Consider the following 27,427-nt stretch of genomic DNA (forward strand, 5'->3'; position numbering starts at 1 on the left):
GGCACCCCACTGGAAGTCCAACACTTGACCATCTTCCAAGCCGGCTTTCGACCAAAACAGTCTTAAGATTCGACCAATTGAATTTGCCGACTGCACGCGCCATCTTTTCGCGTATCGATTCTTCCCCGAGTTTTGGCGGTGTGACCGACTTTCGGCGTGTGCTCTCTGACAAAACAAAAATAAAAGCAGCAGAAAGCGGACGAAACATAGTGAAATAGTGATTGTTTGAAAGTTAGTGGTTCATAGTCTGGAACGTGACCATTTTTAAACCGCGGTAGGTGAAGATCAAAGTGAAATTTCTTTGGGAAAATCTTTGCAGCCGAAGCCGCCATGTTCGCGGCACTTGAAGCCGGCGAAAATTTTGGCGATGGCGGCAGCAGTATTTACAAACTCACGGTAAACTTTTTCCCTTACAAATTACAGGCTTGGGTGAACGGTCTCACTTTGAAATCCGAGCATTGAGATGGAGTACGACGACAGCAAAAACAATGGGAATGGCGATGACTCGCAAAATGCAGGAGGCGGCGCCAACAACCAGAACAACCGGGAACGTGAACGGGACCGTCGAGGCCGAGGAGAACGTGGAACGCGATTCTCGGATGCAAACGAAGGCGGCGACCGTAGCAGGGAGCGACGCAATTGCCGCATCTACGTCTCCAACATTCCGTACGACTACCGCTGGCAGGACCTTAAGGATCTGTTCCGCCGGGTGGTGGGCAGCGTAGAGTACGTTGAGCTCTTCCAAGATGAGTTCGGCAAGGCACGCGGGTGCGGTATTGTGGAGTTCAAGGATCCTGAGAACGTGCAGAAGGCCCTGGAGAAAATGAATCGCTACGAGATCAACGGGCGTGAGATCGTGGTGAAGGAGGACCATGGCGAGAATCGTGACCAGTACGGCAGGATCGTGCGCGACGGAGGAGCTGGTGGTGGCGGCGGCGGCGGTGGAAACCGGGGCGATCGTGGCGGATTCAGGCGCGATCGCGACGACGACAGAATGTTAGTAGCACATGTTTCGCTTTCCTTTTTTCATTGCTTTTCAGCTAGCAGAGGTCGGACGTGTCCTTGCAGGGGTTTCTCAGGAGGTGGTTCCCAGGAGGAACGGACATAGTTCTCTTGGTTCGCAGGTAGTTGCTTTCAGGTTGAGTGGGCGAGTCATGCACGTGTTGTTCGGGATGGTTGATTTCAACGCTTGTGCGTTCAGCTCTCGGCAATTTTTTGGTTCTGGACTTGGTCCTGATGTCCTTTCTGTTTGTCTATGCAGCTCTCATCTTACCTCATTCGACCAACTTCCATTTTTCAGGGAGCCCAGTTTCGGAGTTGTCTTCCCGTCTCTTCTTTTCCTAAGATTTCCAAGCTCGTTTGCGCCTCGTACTTTCCGTTTTCTGTGCCTTTTCAAGTCGTTGCTTCACGTCACGTTCTGAAACGCATCTACCTGCAATTTCCAATAATATTGGCAAGCACATGGCTCGTCTGGATGCACGTCGCTCGACCGCTTGGTCTACTTGAGCTCGGGGCACTTCATTGGTTTCCTTCCCAGTCTTGCTTAACTTGATGGTTCGTCTGTTGTACATTGAAACGTCCGTAACCTGCACCTTGGGCGCCTGAGCTGTTCGCAACGAGGGGCAAGCAATTATTCTCTGAATGGAGCACTTTGTGCAGGCTAGTTGCCTGCAGTTATCGCTTCATTTCCCAGCAACACCTTCCCTTCCTGCCCGGCTTCAATTCTTCCCTGCTGATGTCTTCGGCAGCTCGCTGCCGCTCCTGCAAAGAAAATAAAATGTATTTACCGTTGAAGGTGCTCATTTGCTTATGATTTTTCTTCGTTCGTTCTTTCTCTCTAGATCTGGTCGTCAGATGGGTGGCATGGGTGGCAGCGTTGGTGGTGGTGGCATGATGGGCCCCAATGATTTTGATATGCCATATAATACTTACGGTCTTAGTACCTCGTTCTTGGAGAGTCTCGGCATTAATGGACCTTTGCATAATAAAGTTTTTGTTGCTAATGTGAGTATTTGCATCTTCTATTCTTGCGTAAATTAGAGTTTAATATTGTATTTCTGTTGAATATGAATGCGTAGCGTAACAAGTGTATTGGGCCTTAGATTACCACGTAGATTTAAGAATTGTGGTTGCGACTTGTCAGTTTCCGAACGGTTGGTTCGCCAGATGTTGGCTTTATTGTTGGAGGTAGAAAGTGGTTTTCATGAGTGAAGGTGCGACGAAGAATCCACAAAATACGTTTTATTGCGCACAGAATTGTTTATCTGACCAAGCCGGCTGGAAGTTCAACCTTATGAAGTGGGCACGTTGTGGTTTCACCTCGGGTTCGTATTGGAGGTCTACACTTTGTTTAGAAAAGTTCATTGGAAAGGTTTTACTTCGCACAAACAAGAATAAGTTTAGCGTCTTTAAATTCACATGCAAGAGCCAGTAAAATTCAGGTTTTCATGAGGCAATGTTCAGATTTCTCAGTTCTAAGAAGTTTTCAGGATTCAGGACATTCTAAGTCGATAAGTTTTTGGTTTGTTTTCTTAGCTTTTTAGTTTTTCTATTTTCAGACTTCAGAAGAATTTGAAATCCTTTTAACATTTATATCGGACGCATATTTTGGTTTACCCTTCAAGTTGGATTTTCGATGTCCTGTTTTTATGCCAATTTTCGTTCGTTAGCTTTTGCCCCCGATTACTAGCGAGATCGATTTGTCTGGATCAAGTTTACCAGTTCTATCAGCTGTAAGCTTGGTCCGGGTGAAGTCGAGATATCTTCTAATTATTGTCTACTAAATCAAGCCATCGCGGTTTTAAACGGCCCTGGGCCGTCTCCTATCAATTTGGGTGTTAAAAAGGCACAATTCCTCGACTGTGTATACGACGCTATCTTGATCACGAGTGTCCTTTCATCCACCCAAAAATAATTGTATCTGATTCTATAAGCAGGAGGCGGCGTTCAGAGTTTATCATCGTCATCAACGGCGCAACAATCGGTATCCGATCTAGACCTTCCTTAATAAGGAACTCCAGACATCCCGGTTTTGCGCCGAGGGCCACCAATTCGATATCCCTAAAAGCTGTCTGGCGTCCTGAACTCCGCCATCGCTCCATCTCAGGCAGGATCTGCCTCGTCTTCTTTTTCTACCATAGATATTGTCCTTATAGACTTTCCGGGCTGGATCATCCTCATCCATACGGATTAAGTGGCCCACCCACTGTACCTATTCAGTCGGATTTCATCCACAACCTGGTGGTCATGGTATCGCTCATATATTTCATCGTTATGCAGACTACGGAATCGTCCATCCTCATGTAGGGGGCCAAAAATTCTTCTGAGGATTCTTCTCTCGAACGCGGCCAAGAGTTCGCAATTTTTCTTGGTAACAACCCAAGTCTCCGAGGAATACATAAGGACTGGCAAGATCATTGTCTTCTGTTGGCTGCCAACAACCGTGCGCGGATTTCATCGTCGTAGCTGTTATCGGTTGTGATTTTCGACCCTAGATAGGAGAAATTATCAACGATCTCAAAGTTGTAGTCTCCTATCTTTATTCTTCCTGTTTGACCAGTGCGGTTTGATGTCGGTTGGTTGGTTTTCGGTGCTGATGTTGCCACCATATATTTCGTCTTGTCTTTATTGATGTGCAGCCTAAGATCCCGTCCCGATTGTTGCCTGCTCGATCTGGATGAAGGCAGTTTGTAAGTCTCGGGTCGTTCTTCCCATGATGTCAATATCGTCAGCACAGGTCAGTAGTTGGGTGAACATAAAGAGGATCGTACCCCTTGCATTTATCTCAGCATTACGGATCACTTTCTCCAGGGCCAGGTTCAAGAAGACGCATGATATGGGTCTTGAGAATGATCCTGCCGCTTTTATCTGGCCTCGCACATTGTCCAGGGTCAGCCTAGTCAGATTTATCAAATTCGTCGGGATACCGAATCCTCTCATGGCTGTGTACAGTTTTACCCTGGCTATGCTATCATAGGCGGCTTTAAAGTCAATGAATGATGAGATGGTGCAACTGTTGTCCACATTCCAACAGTTTTTCCATCGCTTGCCGCAGAGAGAAAATCTGATCTGTTGCGGATTTGGCTGGAGTGAAGCCTCTTTGGTATGGGTCAATGATGTTCTGGGCGCATCGGGCTATTCGGCCTAGCAAGATAGCGGAGTATATCTTATAGGTGGTACTCAGCCACGTGATACCTCTATAATTGCTGCACTGTGTGAAATCTCCCTTTTTATGTATGAGACAGATAATGCCTCGTTGACAATCGTCAAGCATTGATTCGCTGTCCCATACCGTGAGCACAAGTTGATGAACCACTTGGTATAATTGGTCGCCTCCATATTTAACCAATTCGGTTGTAATTCCATCGACTTCTGGCGACTTATGATTTTTTAGCCGATGAATTGGACGGACTGTATCTCCTGAACTTGGTGGTGGCAGTATTTGTCCGTCGTCTTCAGTTGGCGGGACCTCCAACTCGTCGATGTTCTGGTAGTTCAGTAGTTCGTCAAAGTACTCAACCCATCGCTCCAATATGCCCATTCTGTCGGAAATCAGATTTCCATCTTTGTCTAGGCAGGATGAGCATCGAGGTGTGTAAGGCTTCATCCTGCCTTCGGGCCTGGTACGGTTGCTCCCTGTACTTTTCTAGTTCACAGACTTGTTGGTTCTCCCAGGCTTCCTTTTTCTGTCTGTGAAGTTGCTTCTCCGCTCGCCGGAGTTCGTGATAAGTCTCCGTGCGTGCCCGCGTTCTTTGAGAATGCAACATCACTCGGTATGCAGCATTCTTTCGTTCCGTTGCTAGTTTACATTCATCGTCAAACCAGCCGTTCCGACTCTTTGCGGCTGGGGCCAAGTATCTTTGTGGCCGTATTTATAATAACGTTCATCAGGTAATTGTGAAGATCATTTGTTGATGCTCTATCTCCAGGATCTCTCTTATTGCGGCATCCATTTCGCCCTTATAGGTGGTGTGGAGGGCTGTGTTGTGAATGGCTTCGGTATTCACTTTCACTTGATTGTAGGTGGTGTCGTAATTTGAGCTGGGAACACTATGTCAACGAGATAGTGATCCGTTATGTTTTTGGACCGCTTTCCGCGCAAACTAGGTTCTTTCGACAACCATTTCGTGTGACACTGCTAATTGAATTTGTATTTTGATGTAAGCTATGGGAACCAACGTATCGCCTAAATGCAGGCTCCGTCCCTACTTGGCTGTTAAAGTCCCTAAGTATGACAGGGTTCGAGGTTCGTTCTACTGCCTCGTAGGAAGTATCTTTCTCCGACTCTGCAGGGGCGTGAACGTTAATGAGGTCTATATTATATGTATATATATATATTTGCCTCGCTAGCATAGAGTGCATAGTCTTTCGCTTGCGTTTTCAAAGCCGATAACAGCGGGTTTCATTTTTTGGCAGATTAAGAAACATACTCCCAGCACATGGTTTACTGGATGGCCACTATAGTATATGCTGTAGTGGCTCTTCTCTAGGAAACCGGTCCCTGTCGAAGGTATCTCCTGCAACACTGTCACATCAGCCCTATATTGGGTGTCGGCTAGCTGTTTGGCAGCTCCCTCTCTTTGCAGGGAGTGCACGTTCCATGAGAAAATGCGCAAACCTTCAATTCGTTTTCGTTGCCGGGTTCGTCGTAACTTTCATCCATTCCGAGGCTCTTGCCGTCGCTTCGTAACAAGTTGTTTTCCGCGTAGGGTTGTCAGCCCTACCCAAACCCCAACCTGGAGGACCAGTTGGTACAACTTGTCTCGTTTTTAGCCGCGGGAGATTCGCTTTTGTCCTTCTCCGTCTGCAACTTTTCGTTAAAAAAGAGCTCCCAGCTGTCACCACGTGGAGGTGGAGATAGGGATTGGTAGTAGAGTTGCTGAAAGCTGCGCATAGATATGAATGGAGGGTGCAAAATTTTTTTCCACGGAATGTGGCCATGTGGGATATGCAACGAAAGAGCTCAATTAGTACTTGTCGAAACCCCATATTTTATATCGGGTGAAACGTAGGGGAGTGAGGGCTCAAAATATGACCCTCAACAAGTGTAACAGGTCTCGTTCTCAGAACCTATTCAATCGAAAGATCTGAAAAAAAAAACTAACCGCAGTGATGTATCTAAACCATCTAGGCCTCAAAATATATCCCACTGCGATATCTGCAGAAATTAAGTTAATAATAATTTATTAGCATATTTCAGAAATTTAACCGGAAACCTCACTTAGATTTATTCTAGAACTACAAAATTTGCCACTTACATAAGAGGTAACTAAAGGTCTAACATTGGGGAGTTTGGAGGAAATCTATTATTAGCAAAGTTATAGAAGGCGATACTTTCGTTCATTTGCTTTTTCTTCAGTCTTTGTCTCGTTTACAAGCGGGGTCGATTCGTCGAGATCGATTTCGCAATTTGGCTCTATCGGATGTCTGATCTGGGTGTAATCTCGAGGCCTTTAAATCCCCAACCAGCGTATCAAGCCACCGTTGTTTCGGCCTGCCTTTTGATCGTTTACCATCGACTTCGATGTTCAGACAAATCTTGGCAAGTGAATTCTCGTTGGCACGAATTGTGTGACCATACCATCAAAGACGCATCTCCCGCAATTTTTCCACGATCGATGCAATCCCATAACGATCGCGGATATCCTCATTTCGGATGTGATCAAAATGTGTCACGCCACTAGCTCAATGCAACATCTTCGCTTTCATAACCGCAAGACGCCGTTCATTGTCTTTTATAGTCGGGCAACACTCAGAACCATAGAGAACGACAGGACGGACAACATTGCGGTAAATTTTCGATTTGAGACGTTCGTTGATACGTCGATCACAAAGAACACCAGTTGTGGAACGCCACTTCATCCAGGTTGTGTTAATGCGTGAAGCAATTTCATAACGCAGTTTTCCATTAGCTGATAGCGATGACCCGAGGTATTTAAATCACTCAGTTCTGAACAGAACACTGCCGCTGACAGTGATTGTGCCTGTTTCATGGGGATGGGGTCGTCAAAAATTCAGTTTTGTTTAGATTCAATCATCGTGTTCTATTGATTCACACGCCTGAGGAAAATACAATTTTTCATCTTCTGCGAGTTGATGCAAGGTTCGTATTGCCAAAAATGGAGCACTGGCGGTTCCGTACGTAACTGTCTTTAATCTATTATAGTGTTTGATCAGTTGTGAAGGATGACTTCGCCGCAGAATCCGCTGGTAATCCTAATCTTGTGGGACCATGAGTATGTCTGTACACTTTCTCTATATTTGTAGCTATGGCATATCTATACGTCCTTCATTTCATCAGGATATGGATTTGGTTAGTTTGAATTTTTGGGCTGACTAGAAGTGTATCGTTGAGTGATTTGCCAGAGCTCGTTGGCTGGGATGCGTTGAATACCACTCTCAATTTTGTCGTTGAACTCTCTTCCTTGCACACAGCATGATGTGGTAAATGATAATTATACTTCGAATGTCTGTCCTGTTCTGATATTTCAACCATATGACCGAACTGTGCAGGCTCTGAGTCTCCTTTGAACGGAAGTCGGATGACGTATCTCCCAAATACTTCCGCTTCGTGGTTCTTTTGTATCTTTCTTCTGCCGCTGTCTCTTCCAGTGTTAAAACATGGTTGATTAGTGATTCCGTGAGTTCCCAGAATCGTTGTACTATTCGGTCCGTCCGCTCATCGGTGCCAATAAGAGATACAATCCTTGCTAGACAATTTGTAGTGGATGTTGGCCCAAGCAGCACCCAACCAAATTTCGAGTTGAGTGCACATGGAGATCCCTTGATTAATCCTGGCAGTACCACCGAACTATAAATGTCTGCTTCTAGCAGGATATCGATGCGGCCAGCTGTGTCGCAGGGTGGGTCTGTTAAATCATCACGGGACCACTTCTTTGGAAGAGTCACTTGAGCATGGACCGAAGAGCAAATATTGGTAATATTTAGTACTACCAATGTCGATGCGCTAATCACTTCACGTCCAGATTTTGCGTGAATCTTTAATACTACAATGCCTTTGGTTTGAACTTTCGATCCTGCTCCAAGACCGCAAATTTCCAATCACGCAAACTTGCGGTGTATTCCAAGTAATTGGGCGATTGATTCGGTGATTAAACTTCGTTGTGAGCCCGAGTCGATAAGAGCTCTCAGCGTTATCAGTTCCTGTGAAGCATTTCTCACCTTTAATAGCACCGGTCGTGATCGAGCATTTCCCTCACCTATCAACGAATTGGTGGTTGGAACAAAGGGTAATGCGTCGGTTGGTAGCTTGTTGGTCTGGGTAGTAGGATTGTTATTGTGGAGTAACGTGTGATTTAATCCAGGTACGACATCTCGAAGCAGATGGGCATTTGCTGAGCACGTGTCCTTTCTTCAGGCAATTGAAGCACGGCCTATGTTTTTTCACCGAGTCTCTCCGCTGTCCAATGCCTTGAATGTGTCGCATTGATTTACATAGTGTGACTTTTCGCAGAAGACGCATACCTTAGTGTGTTGAACAGTGAGTGTGGTTTTTGTTGTAAGTTCAAAGCTTCCAATGTCCTAAGCGACTTGTAAGGAATTCGATGAGATTGTCTAAGCTGAGTATGTCTGAACCTGCTCCAATGGATGATTTCCATAGCTGTCGGGATTCCCGATCCAATTTCTGAATAATAGCGTATATGATAAGTATGTCCCAGTGTTCAGTACTTATCCCGATACAACTCACGCATTTACTAAAAATCCCAGCTGTGACGTCCATGAGATGCCTTATGGTTTAGTCACGTTCATCCCTGGCAGTAGCAAATTTGTGCAGATAATTCCACGCGATGCTCGTTTTTTGTCAAATCTTTTACGGAGCAGCTCCATTGCCGTCTCGTAGTTGTCGTTGTTGATGTCCATGTGCTGGATAACACGTGCTGCTTCTCCAACTAGATGAGCCTTCAAATACTGCATTTTCTCGACTGCAGATAATGATTCGTTTTCGTCCACCATCGAGATGAACATCCTCCACTATTCAGTGGAGGTTCCCATCGAATCTCGGGATCACTAATCGCTCAAGCTGAATCCGGTTCGCTCCTAATCCGACCGTTCCAGTGCGGTTTTCTTCGTTATTCGTGCCGCTTTGATATCGCCTGATACCGTCTTTGAATGCTGATAGAAGATCCAAATAGTACTCCTCATGTCGTTTGAACTCGTCGGGGTACGAGTTGTATCGCTCAGAGTTGGTGGCGGTCTCGGCAACAATTAGCGGATGTTCCTCTGACATGCCGTCCAGCGCTCCTCCAGTCGTTGGAGCCTTGCTTCGAAATAAGCAAGGCTGTGTCGCTCTGTGCTGTCTTTCCTATAGTTCGTCCTCAACCTGACGATGCTCGAAAAGTTGTCGTATTGCACAGTAGTGTTTGCTGATTGGCGCCTTTTCGCCCCTTGTTTCTGGCATACTGAATCGCTCAGAAACCACTACTTCGTCCTGTAATGCTGGAAACGACTACTTTTTCTTTTGTCAACGGAACCAAGTAACCCGCCTGCACCTAATTGCAATTATGTCAATTTGTCGGCGGAGATGATGAGTATTGGTTGCGTCAGAACTCGAAATTGTCTGTATCCGGTTTGACGGACCGAAAATGTAGAATTGGAGACTGATCTTTCAGATTCAAACTGGCTAAGAGCTAAGGAATGTGAATCAAGCGCTAGTGTAGACTCACCGCTAGCTTTAAAAGAAAAAGAGTCTTGCTTACTTGTCGGCCTGCTTCAATCGTATCTTTTAGCTAATTCCTCTTACTTATGATACTAAATCACCTACTTCGTTCCGTTCATAGTAATTTCTCGATATTTCACTGGCCTCCCCTATGACAGTAATGTAATGGCTACTAGTGCACGATCCTCTCTGGATCTTGCTACTTCGCGCAGTCTCTGGCTTTGTGCGGATAAGTGTTGCACAGGAGGCATCTCATATTAGTGCATTTTCCCGCAAAGTTAACTTCTATTTCCACAAAAGAGACATCTTGTTTTTTCTGATTTACGATCTTGTTTTTATCTTCCATGTTTGAAAGATTTATTGACTTTGGGAAGGTAGGATTCAACGCGCATACGTAAGATTGTCGAAAATTTTTGAATTTATATAGTTTGAAGGTTGGTACTGCACAGAATTCATATAGGTTTGTAGGTAATAATTCCACTTTTGGGTCTGGCTAAAAACTTATTGAGTAAGGTCTTACATTACATTCCTCTTCCTAATTGGGAGCAGTGAAGAATCAGTCCCTATAGCCCTGACATGCTTCCAGCAATTTCGTGATAAAAGGTACAGTTGCTTTCGAATAAATTCGGAGGTTACGTGATGTTAGTTGGTTTGTGGATGATAATGTAGAACAACCATCAAATATTGGTTTGAGAAGAGCTTCAGAACACACGATTATAATTTTCTAACGAATCCATCTAGAGTCAGATTAATTGTTAATTATAGCCTAGGATTCAAGCATGTTAATGATGTCTTTTAATCTGCAATATATTGACAGAAAATGTTGTTCTAATTTGTCTGTTCGTTGCGCTGTGTTCTGTACGAAAAACGAACAGCAAGTTTTTAAATTTTCAAAATATGTTGTGATCACGGTGATCGGAAATTGGCCTAGAATTGCTTTAAATAATAAGTTCTAAGAATATTTTTTCAGAATACATTGCAGCTTTGTTATTAAGTTTAGTTAATGACAAATACTTTCAACTAACGAAAACTTTACATTTACAGTTGGACTATAAAGTTGACAGTAAAAAGTTGAAGCAAGTCTTCAAGCTTGCTGGGAAAGTACAAAGTGTTGATCTTTCTGTGGACAAGGAAGGTAACAGCCGCGGTTTCGCTGTCATCGAATACGATCATCCCGTAGAAGCCGTTCAAGCAATTTCTATGTTTGATCGTCAAATGCTCTTTGAACGTCGCATGACTGTCCGTTTGGATCGAATCCCTGACAAAGGTGAAAGCATCAAATTACCAGAAGGTCTTGGTGGAATAGGTATTGGCCTTGGTCCAAATGGCGAACCACTTCGTGATGTTGCTCGAAATCTTCCAAATATGAGTGGTGGTGCGGGTTGTCAGAGTGCTCCATCCGGAGGTGGTGGAGCTGGAAACTTGAATTCAGGATCAGCAGCATTGAACCTTGCTAACACATTAGATAATCTTCTCAACCAGAATAGCGCACCGGTTCCTGTAGCTCCACCACTAAATGGACCAGCAGCTGCTAATTTACTGAGCCAAACGGGTGTGCTAAGCAGCTCCAATTTAACTGCATTGAGTAACGCTATTGCTTCCAATCCCCTATTGTCCAGCAGCCTTTCCAATTTAGGATTGAATTTGGGTAGCAGTGGGGGAAGCGGTGGCGCAGCACCACCAGCTGATACAGGAAATGTCACCCCAGCCGCCAATAACTATAATACTGGGAGCGGTTTCAATTCTGGCTACTCGAGCTCTGGATATAATACCGGCGCCGGACGTCAGGACTTCGAACCATCAGTTCGAAGCTATAATACACAACCACAACAGAATACCTCAGACTATGGAGCTGGAAACATGCCCCTGTTCGGTTCACAAAATCAATCGCTAGGCGGAGGTAATTTGGGCGGTGGGCAACTAGGCGGAAGCCAGATTGGGGCTGCTGCTCGAAAGTCAGATACGATTATCATCAAAAATGTAAGTTATTACTCGGTTTAAGGAGTTGTTCCTTTTTTTTTTTTAATGCAATTTTTGTTTTCTTTGTGATTCTGCAGATTCCATTGAGCTGCACTTGGCAGACATTGCGCGATAAATTCCGTGATATTGGAGAAGTGAAATTTGCAGAAATTCGGGGAAATGATGTGGGCGTTGTTCGCTTCTTCAAAGACAAAGATGCCGAATTGGCTATAAGTGAGTATCCATTTCTTATATATAGGGTTGGGGAAAAAGTAATGTCGTATTTGTGTTCGAATTTTAACGCTTTATTTAACATACTTAGAATTATCCGATTTAAGTCAAATATGCGCCATTTTGTTCGCAAACTTGTTGCCATTTAAAAGGCAACTCCATTATCCCCCTCTTATAAAACCCCCCCTCGTTATTTGCAAAAAAATCAGACAGCCAGTTTTCGCAAGCCTCTTTTGAGGCGAACTTAGTAGCACCAAGAGCGTTTTGCATGGACCGGAAGAGATGGTAATCATTTGGTGCCAGGTCCGGACTATACTATATATCAAAGATGTGTGAGGCCGAGTGTTGTCCTGGTGGAACAGAACACCAATCCTGGCCGCTTCTGGTCAATCGCCTGCTTCAAACGGTCGAGTTGCTTACAGTAGAGGATCGAATTGAGGGCTAGCCATAGTTGAGCAGCTCATAGTGGATAACTCCCTTCCAATCCCACCAAACACAGCAAAACCTTCCAAGCCCGGATTGACGGCTTGGCAATGATTTGGGCCGGCTCGTCGCGCTTCGACCACGATCTTTTTCGCTTGAGGTTGTACGTGATCCACTTTTCATCACCAGTTACCATCTGCTTCAAAAATGCGTCGTTGATTCGGTGCAATAGATTTTTTTCTCCAGCTTTTTTGGAATCCAATCTTCTGCAAATGGTTCCAAACTGTTTTATGGTCATTATCCAGGTCCTGGCCAATCGAGCGAATGCTCACATGCCGGTCTACTTGGATGATTTCGACGATTTTATCGGTTTCTACGACGATTGGCCTACTAGTACGGGGTGTATCTTCGACATCCACTACACCAGAACGAAATCGATCGAACCAGCTGTGCGAATTGTTACAGTATCGGACCCATAAACTTCACAATTTTTTTTTTGGCTGCCTTCGTTGCATTTTTATCTCTCAGGTAGTAAAAATGTAAAATATGACGAATTTCCTGCTTGGTGGACTCCATCTTTGATGCGCTATAACTTGAGACTGAAACGTACGATCATAAAACTGTCAAAGAGACACCTGTAGCCCGTCTTCAAATCGCCGTATAGTATGACCCGATGCGATAAGTACAACACTCCATCTATTGACAATACGATACGATATTACTTTTTCCCCAATCTAATATTTTGATCATTTTGAATACAGGTCAAGTCGGATTAGTTCAAATTTCTGTCGGCTCAACTTAAGGTAGTTGTCAAGCAAATATGAATTCGAATAATGCCTGATGGTTCCCTACGTAGAGTTTTCAGACATGTCAGAGCGATTTTAATTTTCTTCACACAGAATTAAACAAAAAGTTCATTTTAAATCTTTTCCTCTTTCAGAATTAATGGACGGATCTCGAATGGATGGACGTGTTGTGAGCGTGAGCTTCTTTTAATTTTACTAAAATAGAAAAGTCCCGACTTTTTTTTTTTTTTTCATTAATACTTTTTTTATTTACTGAGATAAATATAAAACCGCCAAACAATAGATCTGCATCGGCAATCCGCTGCCGAGTATTATTAAATAAATCTTCCTATGAAACATCCTTAGAACTAGTTCTTAAATATTGACAACATTTAAGATTTATGTAAATGCACTTAGCTAAGTTTCGCTGACTTTTATATCCGGAACTTTTTTTTCTTATGTTTACTTGACTTTTTCTTTTATTCCTGGCTGGCAACCTCAAGTTTTTAATGCAAATTGTAAGGATCCCATGACGCAGAAAATTTCTTACGTTTAGAATTATAGAAAGTCATGAAGTCAGAGTTCCGAATATTCCATAATCACATGTTTGGAATGCTTTTAAATTATGAATGGAAATCAATCTAACGAGATAAATTTTATGGCTGCCGAGAATTGTACATTTGAGAACCTGAATTTTCTTCATTTAGTATTATGTGTTAGGACTCTTTTATTCCTTGAAAAATAATGCTTGATGTAAATGTCAATGATGTTGCGATTGATGTCTAAATTCTCTGAAATATGGAATATCAGAGCTGCATAAAAGTTTTGAGGACAACCTTGATATCTGTATGTAAATTAGCAACTGAAGTGAGTTTGGCAAGCTCGCACCTGATACCTGAGGCTTGTGACGAAACCAAACTCGCCAAATTGCTTGTGGATCTATTTTAGTATCACCAAAATAATATGCCGCAATATGTGAAATGAAATTTACTGCATGGGGTATCAACCTATATTCGGATCTATGTGGACGATCCTAAAATGGATTTGCAAATTCAATTAAACGACATACAAAATGAATAGAATACATTTTTCGAACGGATCTTAGATTTAAGATATTTTGTGTTTAAAACATTATAAATATAATATAATAATCCATTAGTCTTAAGACCAGTGTTTTATTTGGAATCGATGTAGTTGAACCTTTGGACCGGAACACGGTTGAAAAACAGGAAGAAAAAATCCGGACCCTACGACCGATGGGCCAATATGGAGTCTATAGAATATCTAAGCAAACGTAGTTGTCATTTCAGCGATGGGATTAGTCCCAGAATATTTACATAAAGTGCTGAAAACCCTCGATCTAAGGATCCGGTCCTTATATACGAGGGAAAAGGGCTTAATCAAGCAAGTTATATCAATATCATTCGCAAGTAGGCCCGTGGCCGTGGCGACAAAGTGGAGCTCCCTAGGCGACTAAGGACTTCTTTGGCGATAGAAGATCAATTGAAAACTTTGAATCGAGAGTGCTTTGAAGAGGCTTGTCCTATTTCCCGAGGCCAAACTGGTGGAACCGAGAACTGCAGAGACTCAGGAATCAACCAGACGACTTCTAAATCGACTTCTAAGCAATAAAGATGAAGACTGGCTAAACTTCCGGAACTCACACCGTGAATATAAGAGGCTCGTAAAACGTTCGAAACGAGATTCTTTTAGAGCGTACTGTGAGGAACTCTGGAAGGTGAAAGGAAGACTTCCAGGCTGTGCAGAGTCTATAATAAGGATGAGTCGACCAAGTTGGACTCTCTTAGAAAACCGGATGGTACTTTCACGAACTCCAGAGTTGAGTCTATACAAACTCTCTTGGAAGTACACCACCCGGGAAAACAGGTCTCAAAAGTGGAAAGAAGAGAATCGGCGGTTTCTGCAAACCCTTCAACACGAAGGTGTTGTAAGGGGAAATTGGGGCACTGCGAGAGCGGTTGTTACCAATGAAAAAGCGAGAGCTGCTATACTGTCATTTGAACACTTCAAAATACCTGGTACGGATGATATCTACCCAGCGACGCTAAAGCAAGGTACAGAGCACTTAGAGAAACTTCTAAGAAATATTTTTCAAGGATGTCTTGCTCTGGGCTACGTGCCTTCTTCTTGGCAGAAGGTAAGAACTCCAGGCAAATCAGCCTAACATCATTTTCGCTGAAATGCCTGGAGGGACATTCGCGAGAAGGCGCTAAAGTCGCACCACCTAAATGAAAACCAACATGCTTACCAACGTGGAAAGTCCTGTGAGTCTGCTTTTCATTCTTTGGTTTCAACTCTGAAGGGTGAGTACGCGATGGCCGTGTTCGTGGACATTGAAGGGGCTTTTGACTGTGCGCCCTTCCAAAAGCTCTGTGATGTCGCCAGAGAGCATGGTTTTGACGAAACTTATAAAGTGGATCGACGCTATGTTAACGCAGAGATTGTTGTGTGCTGAATTGGGTGTTAATCGCTACTTAACAACGGAAGCGACGAAAGGTTGCCTTCAAGGAGGTGTGCTATCGCTATTTCTGTGGAGTATGCTGATCAACTCACTACTATGCGAACTGCGAAATCTGCCAATACACGTTCAAGCTTATGCGGATGACGTGGCTGTACTAGCTGCTGGTGAGATCTCGGAATGGGGCGTAGAAATACACAACGCGTAGTTGATTTGATTGACAGTTGGTGTCTCAGGCATGAACTTTCAGTAAATCCAAATAAAACCACAATGATATTATTTACAAAAAGGAGGAAACTGAATGGGCTTTGCCTTCCAGAAATGAAGGGTTCAACCCTTCAACTCTTCGAAGAAGTGAAATATCTGGGAGTTAGTCTAGACAAGAAGCTTCTTTGGAAAAACATGTAGAGGTAAAGATGAAACGAGCTCTCACAGCTTCATCATCATCATCAACGGCGCAACAACCGGTATCCGGTCTAGGCCTGCCTTAATAAGGTACTCCAGACATCCCGGTTCTCACAGCTTATGGGCTGTATAGGCGGACCTTTGCCTCGACATGGGGACTTAGGCCTCATGTAGTAATGTGGATATATGTTGCTATCATTAGGTCGATGTTCGCTTATGCGTCCGCAGTGTGGTGGGTTAAGGTGAAACAGAAGATTTTTCGCGGTAAACTAGCCACACTGCAAAGAACTGTGTGTCTGGGTATCTCCGGTGCTATGAGCACCACATCCGGCGCAGCTTTGAATGCATTACTCAATTTGCAGCCTTTGAATTTGTTTATTCAGAGCACTGCAATGAGTGCGGCTCATAGACTAATTCGATTAGATCTATGGAAAAACAATGGACGTGGGGCCACAAAGCATTGGAAGAGGCATTGGTAGAACTGAATCTAGTTTTCGCGATGCCTTCCGATTCGCAGATCCCCATACATCTGTTTGGTAGAAGATATGATGTTATCTTGATACGGGGAGAAAATTGGGACGAATCAGTAGAATGCGTGTCAGGATATATTGATGTCTTCTACTGATGGCTCAAAGACAAAATGGTTCTGGAGCGGGAGTCTACCTCTGGAATAAAAACGAGAATTGGGTTTTTCCTTTGGGACAATACACAACGGTCTTTCAGGCTGAAGTGTATGCGATCCTAAAGGCTGCAACTTGGATGATTGACGAGCGGTTGAAAGGCAGGCGCATCGCAATCTGTAGCCATAATCAAGCTGCATGGAGGACGTTGAGTAGTACTTTGATCACTTCAAAAATCGTTCTGTTTCCAGATTCAATATGGTGGATTTACTCTGGGTACCTGGTCATTGTGGTGTACCTTTCATTTGATATCCAACATGACTATATTCGGTGAAAAAAATTGTACACTCCTTTTGCATGTATTGCGAACAAAACCTTAAGAAAGTTTGTTCGGCATCGTCCGCCACTCCATTCGAAAACATACTTGCCTTCTCAATTTTGGGCAGATAATCAAGCTCGCCAGTCTTTCCGTTCAGCTACGGACCCAATCTATCTGCGTTTTTTCTCATTTTACTAATAGGGCGACTCCTTCACGAGCAACCAGAGATGGTTTTACGTTGCTAATCAAAGAAAGCGACGGGGGTTAAACAGTTCCAAGACAGTTCGATAGGCAGGTGCTACCTGCAAGACTCTCTCCACTTGCTCAAGGTGCTTACGATATACTATCTTGCCGAGAACATCAGCCCATACACACGTGAAGAGTTTTTCCAACAGAAAGTAAAAATCATCCGCTTACTCGCCAGATAAATATGCCACGCCTGCTCAACAGTGCGTCTGACAACAAGAGCCGCAGAATTATCTGCCTAACCGACCCGACGCGAATTTTCAGGCATATTGTGCTGATTATATTAAAAATGCTCCTCCCAATATCTCCATCCTTCGCATAGATCAGGGAGCTGTCTTAGATAATACCCGCAAGGGATAGCCAGTGTAGATTCTAGTGTACCAGTCATATCTTCCCATCCTACCGTCGGGTCCTAGCGCCTTGGTATTTTTCCTCAAGAATCTAGCCTATCTTTGCTTTTGCCTTATAAAGAGAGAGCAATCCTTGTCATCTTGACACTGTTGACATGTACAGAGTTTCCTTTGTGCTGATTAATTCAGCAGGCTGTCGTTATCAGGTCTATAACTGCATTTACGACAGAGTAAGCTAACGCCACCACCTGGGACGTTGGTGTCCAGCGGGACTCCGTCTATTCCATTCGACGAATCTTCTGATGTTCAGCTTCGCGACGTTCCATGCACGCCGGAGAAGTCTTCTACAACACCACCGGCGACTTCAATGTTTCCGTCGCAGATGCTTCCTTCGCAGCTTGTTTAAACTACGAGTCCAGTTTTAGCCGCCATTTCCAGGATGCGTTTTCCCTGGAGGCTTCGTGAGACATGCCCCGTACAAAAGTTTTGGCATTGAAGATCCTCCGTCCGTGCCCAAGACACCTTTAGAGCATCAAGACCATCGAAACTTAGGCGTTGTATGATATATGCCTTGGCCCGGTACTGTTCGTTGATTAGCACAAGATCAGGGCATTGCCAAGAAGAGAACTCTTCTTTTTGATGTAAGTCTTCGTTTCCGCTCGCATCTGCGGCATGCTGCCCACTTATTAGATCGTCGACAGATTATAGATGTGTGCCTGTAGCACTTGATAGGGCTAATCGCATTCGCGCCCTACACTTTACTAATACTAATTTTCCCGCTGTTAAATAATTTCCTCCTGTATTGCTCCACAACTTCTCCCCTCCTCCTTTTTGGCCTCGAAAATTCACAGTCCGGGCATCTATTCTGACTCTCTTGATTTTATGCAAATGGCTTCCTAACGGCGGGGCGTATTGTTTCCTTTTGTCTTTCTTTGCTTTCTTTTCTTGAGCCTTGGATATGGATAAAGTCTCCTTCAAATATGTTTTTCTTTTTCCGCTTTTTCCCCCGGTCCCTTTGCAATGGACTATCTGCGATCTTTTGACATTTACAGTGGTCTCAGCGGGAGCGGAGTCTAAAAGTTCTTCCAACTCCATCAGCTTGTTTTTCTTGAGAAAGGTTGCTACTACCTCATATTTCCTGACAAGCTTCTCCTCTTCGGCTCTAACAAGGACAGTCGTTTTCGCGCCCACTAGGGGACGAGGGAGAGGGCCATAGTAGTCATCGGTCTAGGTTGGCTGTTTCGAATGATCCATAGTTTTCAATGTTACTAACGTCTGGGAGGATCGGAACAGATACAGCAGGGTACTTACCAACAACGTTAAGTGCCAAATCTTGGTCAATACCCTTCAGGAATGGGTAGCTTATATTCCCTCAACAACACTTTAGCTAACCTATGAGCCAGGAAGATGGATTCAAATGCATTGTTACCTGAAAGCTTGTGTGGAAGTAGTGGCAAAGTGAAATTCAAAAGGGTTAGGAAATTCGTTCCATCATAGTTGCGGAAAGATAATAGAATTTCAGATAAAAGAGCGTATTTATATTTTCTTAGAAAAATTCAACTTTAATAGCGTATTTGGCTTAACTACACAAAAACAAGCATAACATCATTGTTAACATATTTCGCTAGTGATAAACGACAATATCAAAACGCGGACGCAATCAAATCGGATCCAGACCATATACAATTCGACGCCACAACGATTTTCGACCCGGTTATCTTACTAACTAGATTGCACGCGGAAATTTCAGCATACGAAATACCACCCACGACAAACACAAAAATGGTTCGATGTCGCAGTGGGAGCTTATCAGTGATTTCCTTCCTTTTGAGGGCTTGTTGTATTTGCTTCAATTCCTTCGGTCCAGCTAAGTCTTTCAATCTCATTTGCACTCCTTCTAACGCACCCATCTTCAAGCAAAAGTCATCAAAATTTTGGGCTCTTAAGAGAAATGATATTATCTGAGCCGCTAAAGGTATGTAAAGGCCATTGAAAACGTAACTGGCACAAGCTTTTGGCGCTTCATTGTTGGGCGTTGATTTATCAGGGGTCGCTGCCAGAAGTTTCAGTCGATTAGCGTTTATTTGAAATTCTGTTTGCTGAAACATGGGAATCTGCAGGTTGGCTCTCAGTTTTGATTTGTTGATTGCATCTAAGTCGGGCAAGAGGTTCGCTTTGGCGAGTCGATGGAAAATGTACAGATACTTGTGACCAAAAGCGTTGCAGTAGTTTCGCATGAACACAGACAACTCGTCCGACGATAAAGACATCGCGATGTGAACCAGGCACATCATTCGAATCACGTTGAACTTATGTCCATCGATAGTTAAGATCTCATCTATTTGCGTCAGGACTCGCTTTCTGTTTGTGTTGTTCAAAATATCGTCCTCCAGCGATTGTTGTTTTTGGAAATTTCCAGCTAATTCGTTTATAACTTGTTCACAAACATTCAAATGTTTGGTGATTTTGTTCTTCATTTCTGTGATTTTCGGTAGCTTTTTTGACACGTAATCCTGCATTTCATTCAGTTTCATTTTATTAATATTTTGCACTTCCACTCCCAAGGCTTTAGCTTGCGATCGAACGAGATTGCTAGCTTCTGCGAAATGTTTGTACCGATTCTCGGCATAAATTTCATCGTAGGAACTGTTCATTCGTAGCACAGTGGGTGGAACTGATTTTACAGGTGTGGCTGGAGGTACTCTCAAAACTTGTATTTTCCCATTCGCTATCCGATTTGAATCTTCTTGAATATCAAGTTCACCGGATTTGTATTTGAAAACCTCCAATAAGAGTCCAGAATATATAGCAGGCGTAAGAAGGCACGAGGGATAGTCTTTATCACGGTCAATGATAATCATTGCACTAAAATCTGAAGGCTTCGATTCGGCGTTTGATTTCTCTAAACGTTCGACCATATTCAGAATTTTCTCCGAGTTCTCACCGTAACTTAAGATTAGATCGGGTTTCCCAATAACTAAATCAAAGAGCCGAAAACTATGCGCTATTGCAGTCAGTGACGATGTATCCTTACAGATGAATACATCAGGGAAAACTTGTGGGATTTCGAGACTCATAACACCTTCATCTAAGTAAATGAAATCCCATGAGAAGCGATGGAGAGTAACCAATCCGTATAGTCCTTCTTCCTCAAGCATTGTGTGGAAGCTTTGGGGTACAAATGGGACAATTATGATGTGATAATTCCTAAGACCAAGCGTTGTGGAGGTAATTTTTCCACTTTCATGACCGTGGATTTGTTCCAAAACAATTCTAAACGTTTTCGCGTTTGCTCCGATTAGGAAGACTTGACTGTTTTCAGTCTTCGGGACCGACTGTTTTGCATCGAGCTTGTAGATTTTTTTCACGCCTTTCGATCTAGAAAATATCCGGATTAATATAGATATAAGTAAAAAAGCTCATTTACATGCATATCTGCCTTGTATGAAGGATACGTACTTAATCCATGACGCTACGCAAACCCTCTCCAAAGGTTTAATCAGAGCTGGCTCTATAATGAGATCTTTTTGACTGGGAATTGAACATAAGGTGGCCTGAAGCTTTTCCTGAGCAATTTGTTTAAAACCTGAAAGGATAAGTTGAAAAAAAGACAAGATTTAAGTACGAATTTAATTAAAATTGAAAGTGAAATACTGTTAGCAGTGGTTTACAAGAAAAAGATTCGAAATAAGGAAAGAAAGTTACAACAAATTTCTTGGCTTCCAAGGAGTGTGAGCTACCAGTGGGGAGCGCAGCTAAAATTCTAGATGCGTCTAAGAGTTGGCATTATTAGTGTATTTTCGTTGCGCCCATCAACTTACCAAAATAGCAGGCTCACCATTGTGAACTTTGTGTTAAGAATCCCCTCTCCGCATTAACTGTTATCGAGGGCGGTTAAACTAGCAGAAATTCTTAAAACAGAAACTCGCCACTTTCTACCACTTCGTGCTCTCCGCCGACGCAAGAACTAAGGGATATGGTAGTGTATTCTGCAGTGGCCTTGAACTCTTATAGGTTGTGATGCGAACGCCCAGAATATTTGTTGGGGCAGTAGCAATTGCAATCCTAGAGAAGAGAAACTGTTTGATTTCATCACTTCAACTGGACTGATGACCGCGAAAGTCTGGTGCGCCCCTACGTTCGTGGGGCCAAGAAGAAGTGAAGTAATTGACCCAACAATCTGCACTACAGAGTTGATTAGAGACTGGCGAGTGCTAGATGATTTCTCACTCCCGGATCACCGTTACTTAGAATTTATTCTGACTATTACGGAAAAAATTTCCGGATAGCTGAGTGATTAGAGTACGAGGCTGTCGTACGGAAGGTCGCGGTTTAAATCTCGCTGGCAGCAGTGGGATTTGTATCGTGATTTGACGTTGGATACCAGTCGACTCAGCTGTGAATGAGTACCTGAGTCAAATCAGGGGAATAATCTCGGGCGAGCGTAATGCTGACCACATTGCCTCCTACAGTGTACTGTAGTGTACCGTAACGGTCTTGAATGAAGTGCTCTAACGCCAACGATTATTATTATTATTACGGAAAAGGGATTGGACAAAGTTCAATGAACTTCTTGGTGACAAAATGGAGTTCCCTTGGAGACTAAGGACTCCTTGGACGATAGAAGATTAATTGGAAACTCTGAGTGGCACACTGTTAGAGTGTTTTGAAGAGGCTTGTCCTACTTAACAAAGTCGATACGAACTGTGCCGTAGTCGAACCGAGAACTGCAGAACTCAAGAAGCCCACGAAACGACTTCTAAATCATGTTTGCAAAAGCAATAAGGAAGAAGATTAGTTAAACTTCCCGAATTAACAGCGCGAGATTCTTTTAGAGCATACTATGAATAACTGGAAGATGAAAAGGAGACTTTCATGTTGTGCAGAGTTCTTAATAAGGGTGAATCGGCCAGGTTGGACTCTCTTGGAAGTACACAAACCAGGAAGAACAGGTTTCAGAAGTGAGAGGAAGAGAATTGGCGGTTTCTGCAAACTTTGCAAGGCAAATTGGGATACTACGAGGCTGTTACCAATGAAAAGGCGAGAGCTACTATACTATCATTTGAACACTTCAAAGCACCTGGCATGGATGACACCTACCCAGCGATGCTAAAGGACGATATAGAGCACTTAGAGTAACTTCAAATCAGTCCAGAAACCGCCCCCCAGGATAGGAAATCCGACATGGGTCGCGAAACCTTTAAAGACGAAGTCGCCACCCTGCGGAGACAAGTACATGGTAGTAGGTAGGTAGGCAGTAGCGGCCCTAAAAAAGCTAACGAGTCGATACGACCGACTCGCTGCTCTTCTCGACGCAAGGAACATGCCCCTACAATTCCGATTTCACAACATTTTTATTTAGCCTATATTACTACAAAGCTAAATTAACCTAACTTATGTACTACCTTAACAGCTTAGCTTAATCTAAGATACGAGATAAAAACCGTATATTTAAAAATTATTCTACAACTCTGCCATCCCCTTCCAAGTGGTCCCCTTGGGCAGCTATACAGCGATTCCAGTGCGTTTTCCACTCTTCGTAACATTTCTGGAACGTTTCGACTGGGATGTCCGCGAGTACCCTCGTCACGGCTGCTTGGATGTCGGTAATTGACTTAAAATGGGTAAACAAAATCGGTGATCAACGATTTTGTTCTAGGGAACAAAAAAAAATGACAGGGTGACATATCAAGCGAATAAGAGTGGCTGTTGCAACGCAGCGATCCCTTTAGAGGCTAAATATTAGGACACGCTGAGGGCGGTGTGACACGGCACGTTGTCGTGATGAAGGATCCAGTTACGAGCGATGTCTGGGCGCACCCTGTTGAATCGTTTTCGTAATCTTTCAAGTACTTGGCGATAGTAGACTTGATTTAGGGTTTGGCTCGGTGGAACAACATCTTTGTGGACGATTCCACCGCTATCAAAAAAGGTAATAATCGTCGTTTTCACCGTCGACTTGCTCATGCGATTTTTTTTCGGGCGGGGAGCGTGCGGAGACAACCATTGTGAGCTTTGGCCTTTGGTTTCTGGATCGTATTGGAAAAACCAGCTCTCATCGCCTGTTATAAATCGATCAAGTAGCGTGAGATGGTTTTCCACTTGTTCCAAACAGTTTTCTGCGACGGTCATTCGATGCTGCTTTTGCTCCTCAGAAAGCTTCTCTCGCACAACTTTTTCATCCCGAAATCGCCTTTTAAAATTTGTCTGACTGCTTCACGGTTCATACCCAGTTCCGAGGCCAACATTCGAACTGCTAAACGCCGATCTTCGCTGCGCATTCGCGTCAGGCCGCACATCGGTTGGTCTCCCACTCCACGCCTGGTCTTCCACGCTTTCACGCCCCTCCTTACACTCTTTATGCCATCGAAACACCTGGGGACGACTAAGAGCACTATCACCATACACTTTTACAATTTTAGCGTACGTTTCCCAAGTTTTTTTTGCCCAATCTGGTTCAAAATTTTATTGTGACGCGTTGCTCTAGATTTCGTTTCTTCATTTTCGTGACGAGGACCACCAACACATGTCTCCTCGACACGACACAGCAGGCGAACTAAACAACCTAGAGCGATGGTGAATACATCAATGGAGAGGGGAAGGATGCCGGCGAAGGGAATTTGAAGGTTGCAGATTTACCACAAGCGCGGCAATAAAATCAGTCTCATTACTTGATTGTCTTACCTCGTATGGCTTAAACTAACTTATTACTAAGGAAGAATGGAATAATAATAGAATTGAAGATTCTCTGAAGATATCTCATCAAGAGAACCGCGAAGAGCGACTCCGCCAGCTCATGCATATATCCGAGCCCGGAATCCACCAAGGCATAGTAAGTGCAACATCAGCTACGGGCCTAATCCTACCAACTACAACTGCGGCGAAATTCAGCTTCCATCCTGCACAAGAGACCCAACAGCCAGGCTTCCATAATCCGAAGATAGGCGCCGCCAATAATGCTGAAGCAATCATCCAGAACAAATCAAAAACAGGTGAGCCAGAAAAAATTTCCTCCCTTAATTTTCCGGGCAGTCCACACGACAAAATCCATTACAAACAAAATCCTTTCCTCAATTGCTACCAACATCACCCTCAAGAAAACCTCCATCCACTCCACTCACGTCCTCGCTACATCTCAGGCGGACTATGAATCCGTCAAAACCATTCTCAAAGAAGGTAATCACCTCTCTTTCACTTACACCTCATCCTACCTCAAACCCATGGATCATTTCGGAACTCTAAACCCCTTCACCTATTCCTCGTTACGTTTAGCCCCAAATTTCAACAACTGTCCTGATGTTGCCCTACATTGTAAAATTTGAGGCAGTTCAACCACATGAAATTACGCAGTGCCGGAACCGCCAGCGCATAAAACACGCTGCATCTAACTGCATTTACCTTACCGTTGCGGGAAATACAACTTCCCTCATGGCCCACGTCAATGCCTGAAAAGCCAACAAACATCCGGCGAGTTAGCGCAACAGGTCAATGTTTGTTCAAGCCCGGGCCCGCCAGACACAACCGTCCTTCCCCACAAAGCCCGACCCAATCCCTCCCATCAAACCCGGTCCCCAACTAAAACCATCCAAATTTAGAAATATATGCCTCATTAACGTTCACGCCCTTACAGAGGAGACTACAGAGTCGGAGAAGGATACTTTCTGTGAGGCAGTAGAACGAACCCTGGAAGCCTGTCCCAGATATGACATCAAAATCATACTTGGGGATTTTAACAGCCAAGTAGGGACGGAACCCGTATTCAGACTAACTACGTTGGCTTCCATAGCTTACTTCAAAATACAAATGATAACGGACTGCGGATTATTCAATTACCAGTGTCACACGAAATTCTTGTTGGAAGTACCTAGTTTGCGCGGAAAGCGGTCCACAAACGAACATGGGTTTCTCTAGACGGGACCACTTTCAACCAAATTGCCGCGACAAGAGTCGGAACGGCTGGTCCGACGATGAATGTAAGCTAGCAACGGAACGAAAGAATGCTGCATACCGAGTAATGTTGCATTCCCAAAGAACGCGGGCCCGCGCGTAGACTTATCGCGGACTCCGGCGAGCGGAGAAGCGACTTTAAAGACGGAAAGAGGAAGCCTGCGAGAACCAACAGGTCTGTGAACTCGAAAAGTACAGGGCAGGATGATCCAGCCCGGAAAGTCTATAAGGGTAATATCTATGGTAGAAAAAGAAGACGAAGCCTGAGATGGACCGATGGCGTAGGTCAGGACGCCAGATAGCTTTTGGGGATATCGAATTGGTGGCCCTCGGCGCAAAACCGAGAAGTCTGGAGTTCTTTATTAAGACAGACCTAGACCGGATACCGGTTGATGCGCCGTCGATGATGATGATTTGCATAGATTCGATTACTCCAACTGCCATTTACGTCTCTTGGTTCTCCTTCTTCCACCTGTACCGTAAATGGTGTAGGAGAAGTTACTTGCATGTAGGATTCACTCCGTAGCCCTTCGCCAGTGGAACCCCCATACGGAGGTTCCGCCACTATATGTACTATCCTTCGTGCGCAGCTCTATTGTGGGAGAGGGCACCCAAGATGCTGCAATTTGCTTTATATTGTGTGAGTCGAAAACCATCATTGTTCTTCGCTCTCAAAATGGAGATGATACTCTACAGTTTCCTGATACGATTGAGTTTCAATCTATCTAGGAAAAAGGGAAGCAACATATGGTGACTTCCCCAGAGTACATTCAGACTCTTTTGGTCCAGTTCGAATACTAAGTTGAAAATCTCCACGTTTGCAGATTTGTCCTTCTTGGGATTCATGAACTTTACCCTCCACTGTCGGAAGTCCATGCCCGGGTTCTGTTCACCTAGCATGCGGATGACGTCCTCTGCCTTCCTTCGAGGGCCCGGTAACCAACACCTGATATGTTCTGTTCTACGCAGCTCAGTGTTCACAATAGTGAACTTGGGCCGACCACCAGAAGTCAATACCGGAATTACCTACTAGAGCCACTTTAAGACACTTCAAATGGGGGAGCCCATCGCGAAAACCTTGATTGTTAAATCGTGGTTTCGTTCCAGGCTCCAGCATTTTTTTCCACAGGCATCCCCGGAGGATGGTAAATTGTCCCTCGGACATTTTGCCATCCTTGGAGGGAATTCCCACGGCAACGGTCAGAACTGAGGCTGCTGCTTGCGCATACGTCCTCTTCCTTCCGGTCTTCGTGTTTGTATTCCAATAGGAGGGACCAGCTTTATTGAGATCTCACTTGTTGATTTGAGCATCTCCCCGCACATCGGTCATAATCCCCGCGGGGCGCGTGGACTGGCAAACCTGTTGGTTGCTGGTGCCAAGTTGATGCAACACTGAACCCTCATCAACAAGAGTGAATAACAACTAAATTTCTATAAAAGTCGCAGTTGTTTGAAATTTCACCAGCTGTTTTGACACCGAATAATGCGGAAAGGATTTGTAAGAGGCGCTCTACAGTGCATTGAAATGAACGAAAGTGGTCGGTGAAGATGGAAAATCGTAAACAGTGAGTGGGCCATTGACCTGTACTTGCGGATGACGTCGACTCTCAGGCCCAGGTTCCCGCATCAGAACTTTCTTCGTGATATTCTGCGAACTTTCACAATCCGTGCCTTATCAATTTCATCTTCATCCACATATCAAAGTGAATCCCAATTGGGCTTACGTACCTTGTAGCTTCTTATCGAGAGTATAATCCATGCTCGTTACTCAATCGAGGGTCTTAACACCATTAAGGACGAAATTACAGCGGTATCTGCACTAAGCCAAATATAAATACACCGGATAACATCTAAATAGCAGAAATCAACAAAGCAGAATGACGTACTATGAAACAAAGTTTACTGTGATGTTTCCGAACAGCTGTTTGAAACGTCAAATCAGGTACGCGAGATTACCATCGAATGTGAACGTCCTTGGGGGCCATTA

The 27,427-nt window shown here is 44.0% G+C and overlaps 2 protein-coding genes across 2 annotated transcripts; one reads left to right on the forward strand and one right to left on the reverse strand.

The window, feature by feature from the left end:
- The first annotated feature begins 81 nt into the window (after positions 1-81).
- LOC119658986 (myelin expression factor 2) lies at positions 82-14,235 on the forward strand. The gene is made up of 6 exons (XM_038066868.1): positions 82-274; positions 424-996; positions 1,842-2,004; positions 10,721-11,656; positions 11,734-11,869; positions 13,230-14,235. The coding sequence occupies exons 2-6, from the start codon at positions 464-466 to the stop codon at positions 13,283-13,285; spliced, it is 1,824 nt and encodes a 607-aa protein (XP_037922796.1). The 5' UTR covers positions 82-274; positions 424-463; the 3' UTR covers positions 13,286-14,235.
- Positions 14,236-19,028: 4,793 nt separating this feature from the next.
- Positions 19,029-27,347, reverse strand: LOC119660328 (vacuolar protein sorting-associated protein 33B). The gene is made up of 3 exons (XM_038068806.1): positions 27,169-27,347; positions 20,953-21,079; positions 19,029-20,871 (listed from the first exon to the last, which is right to left on the reverse strand). The coding sequence occupies exons 1-3, from the start codon at positions 27,197-27,199 to the stop codon at positions 19,137-19,139; spliced, it is 1,893 nt and encodes a 630-aa protein (XP_037924734.1). The 5' UTR covers positions 27,200-27,347; the 3' UTR covers positions 19,029-19,136.
- Between the last annotated feature and the right edge of the window lie 80 nt (positions 27,348-27,427).

Source organism: Hermetia illucens, chromosome 6 (genome assembly GCF_905115235.1).
Source record: "Hermetia illucens chromosome 6, iHerIll2.2.curated.20191125, whole genome shotgun sequence".
In the NCBI taxonomy this organism is placed as follows: Eukaryota; Metazoa; Arthropoda; class Insecta; order Diptera; family Stratiomyidae; genus Hermetia; species Hermetia illucens.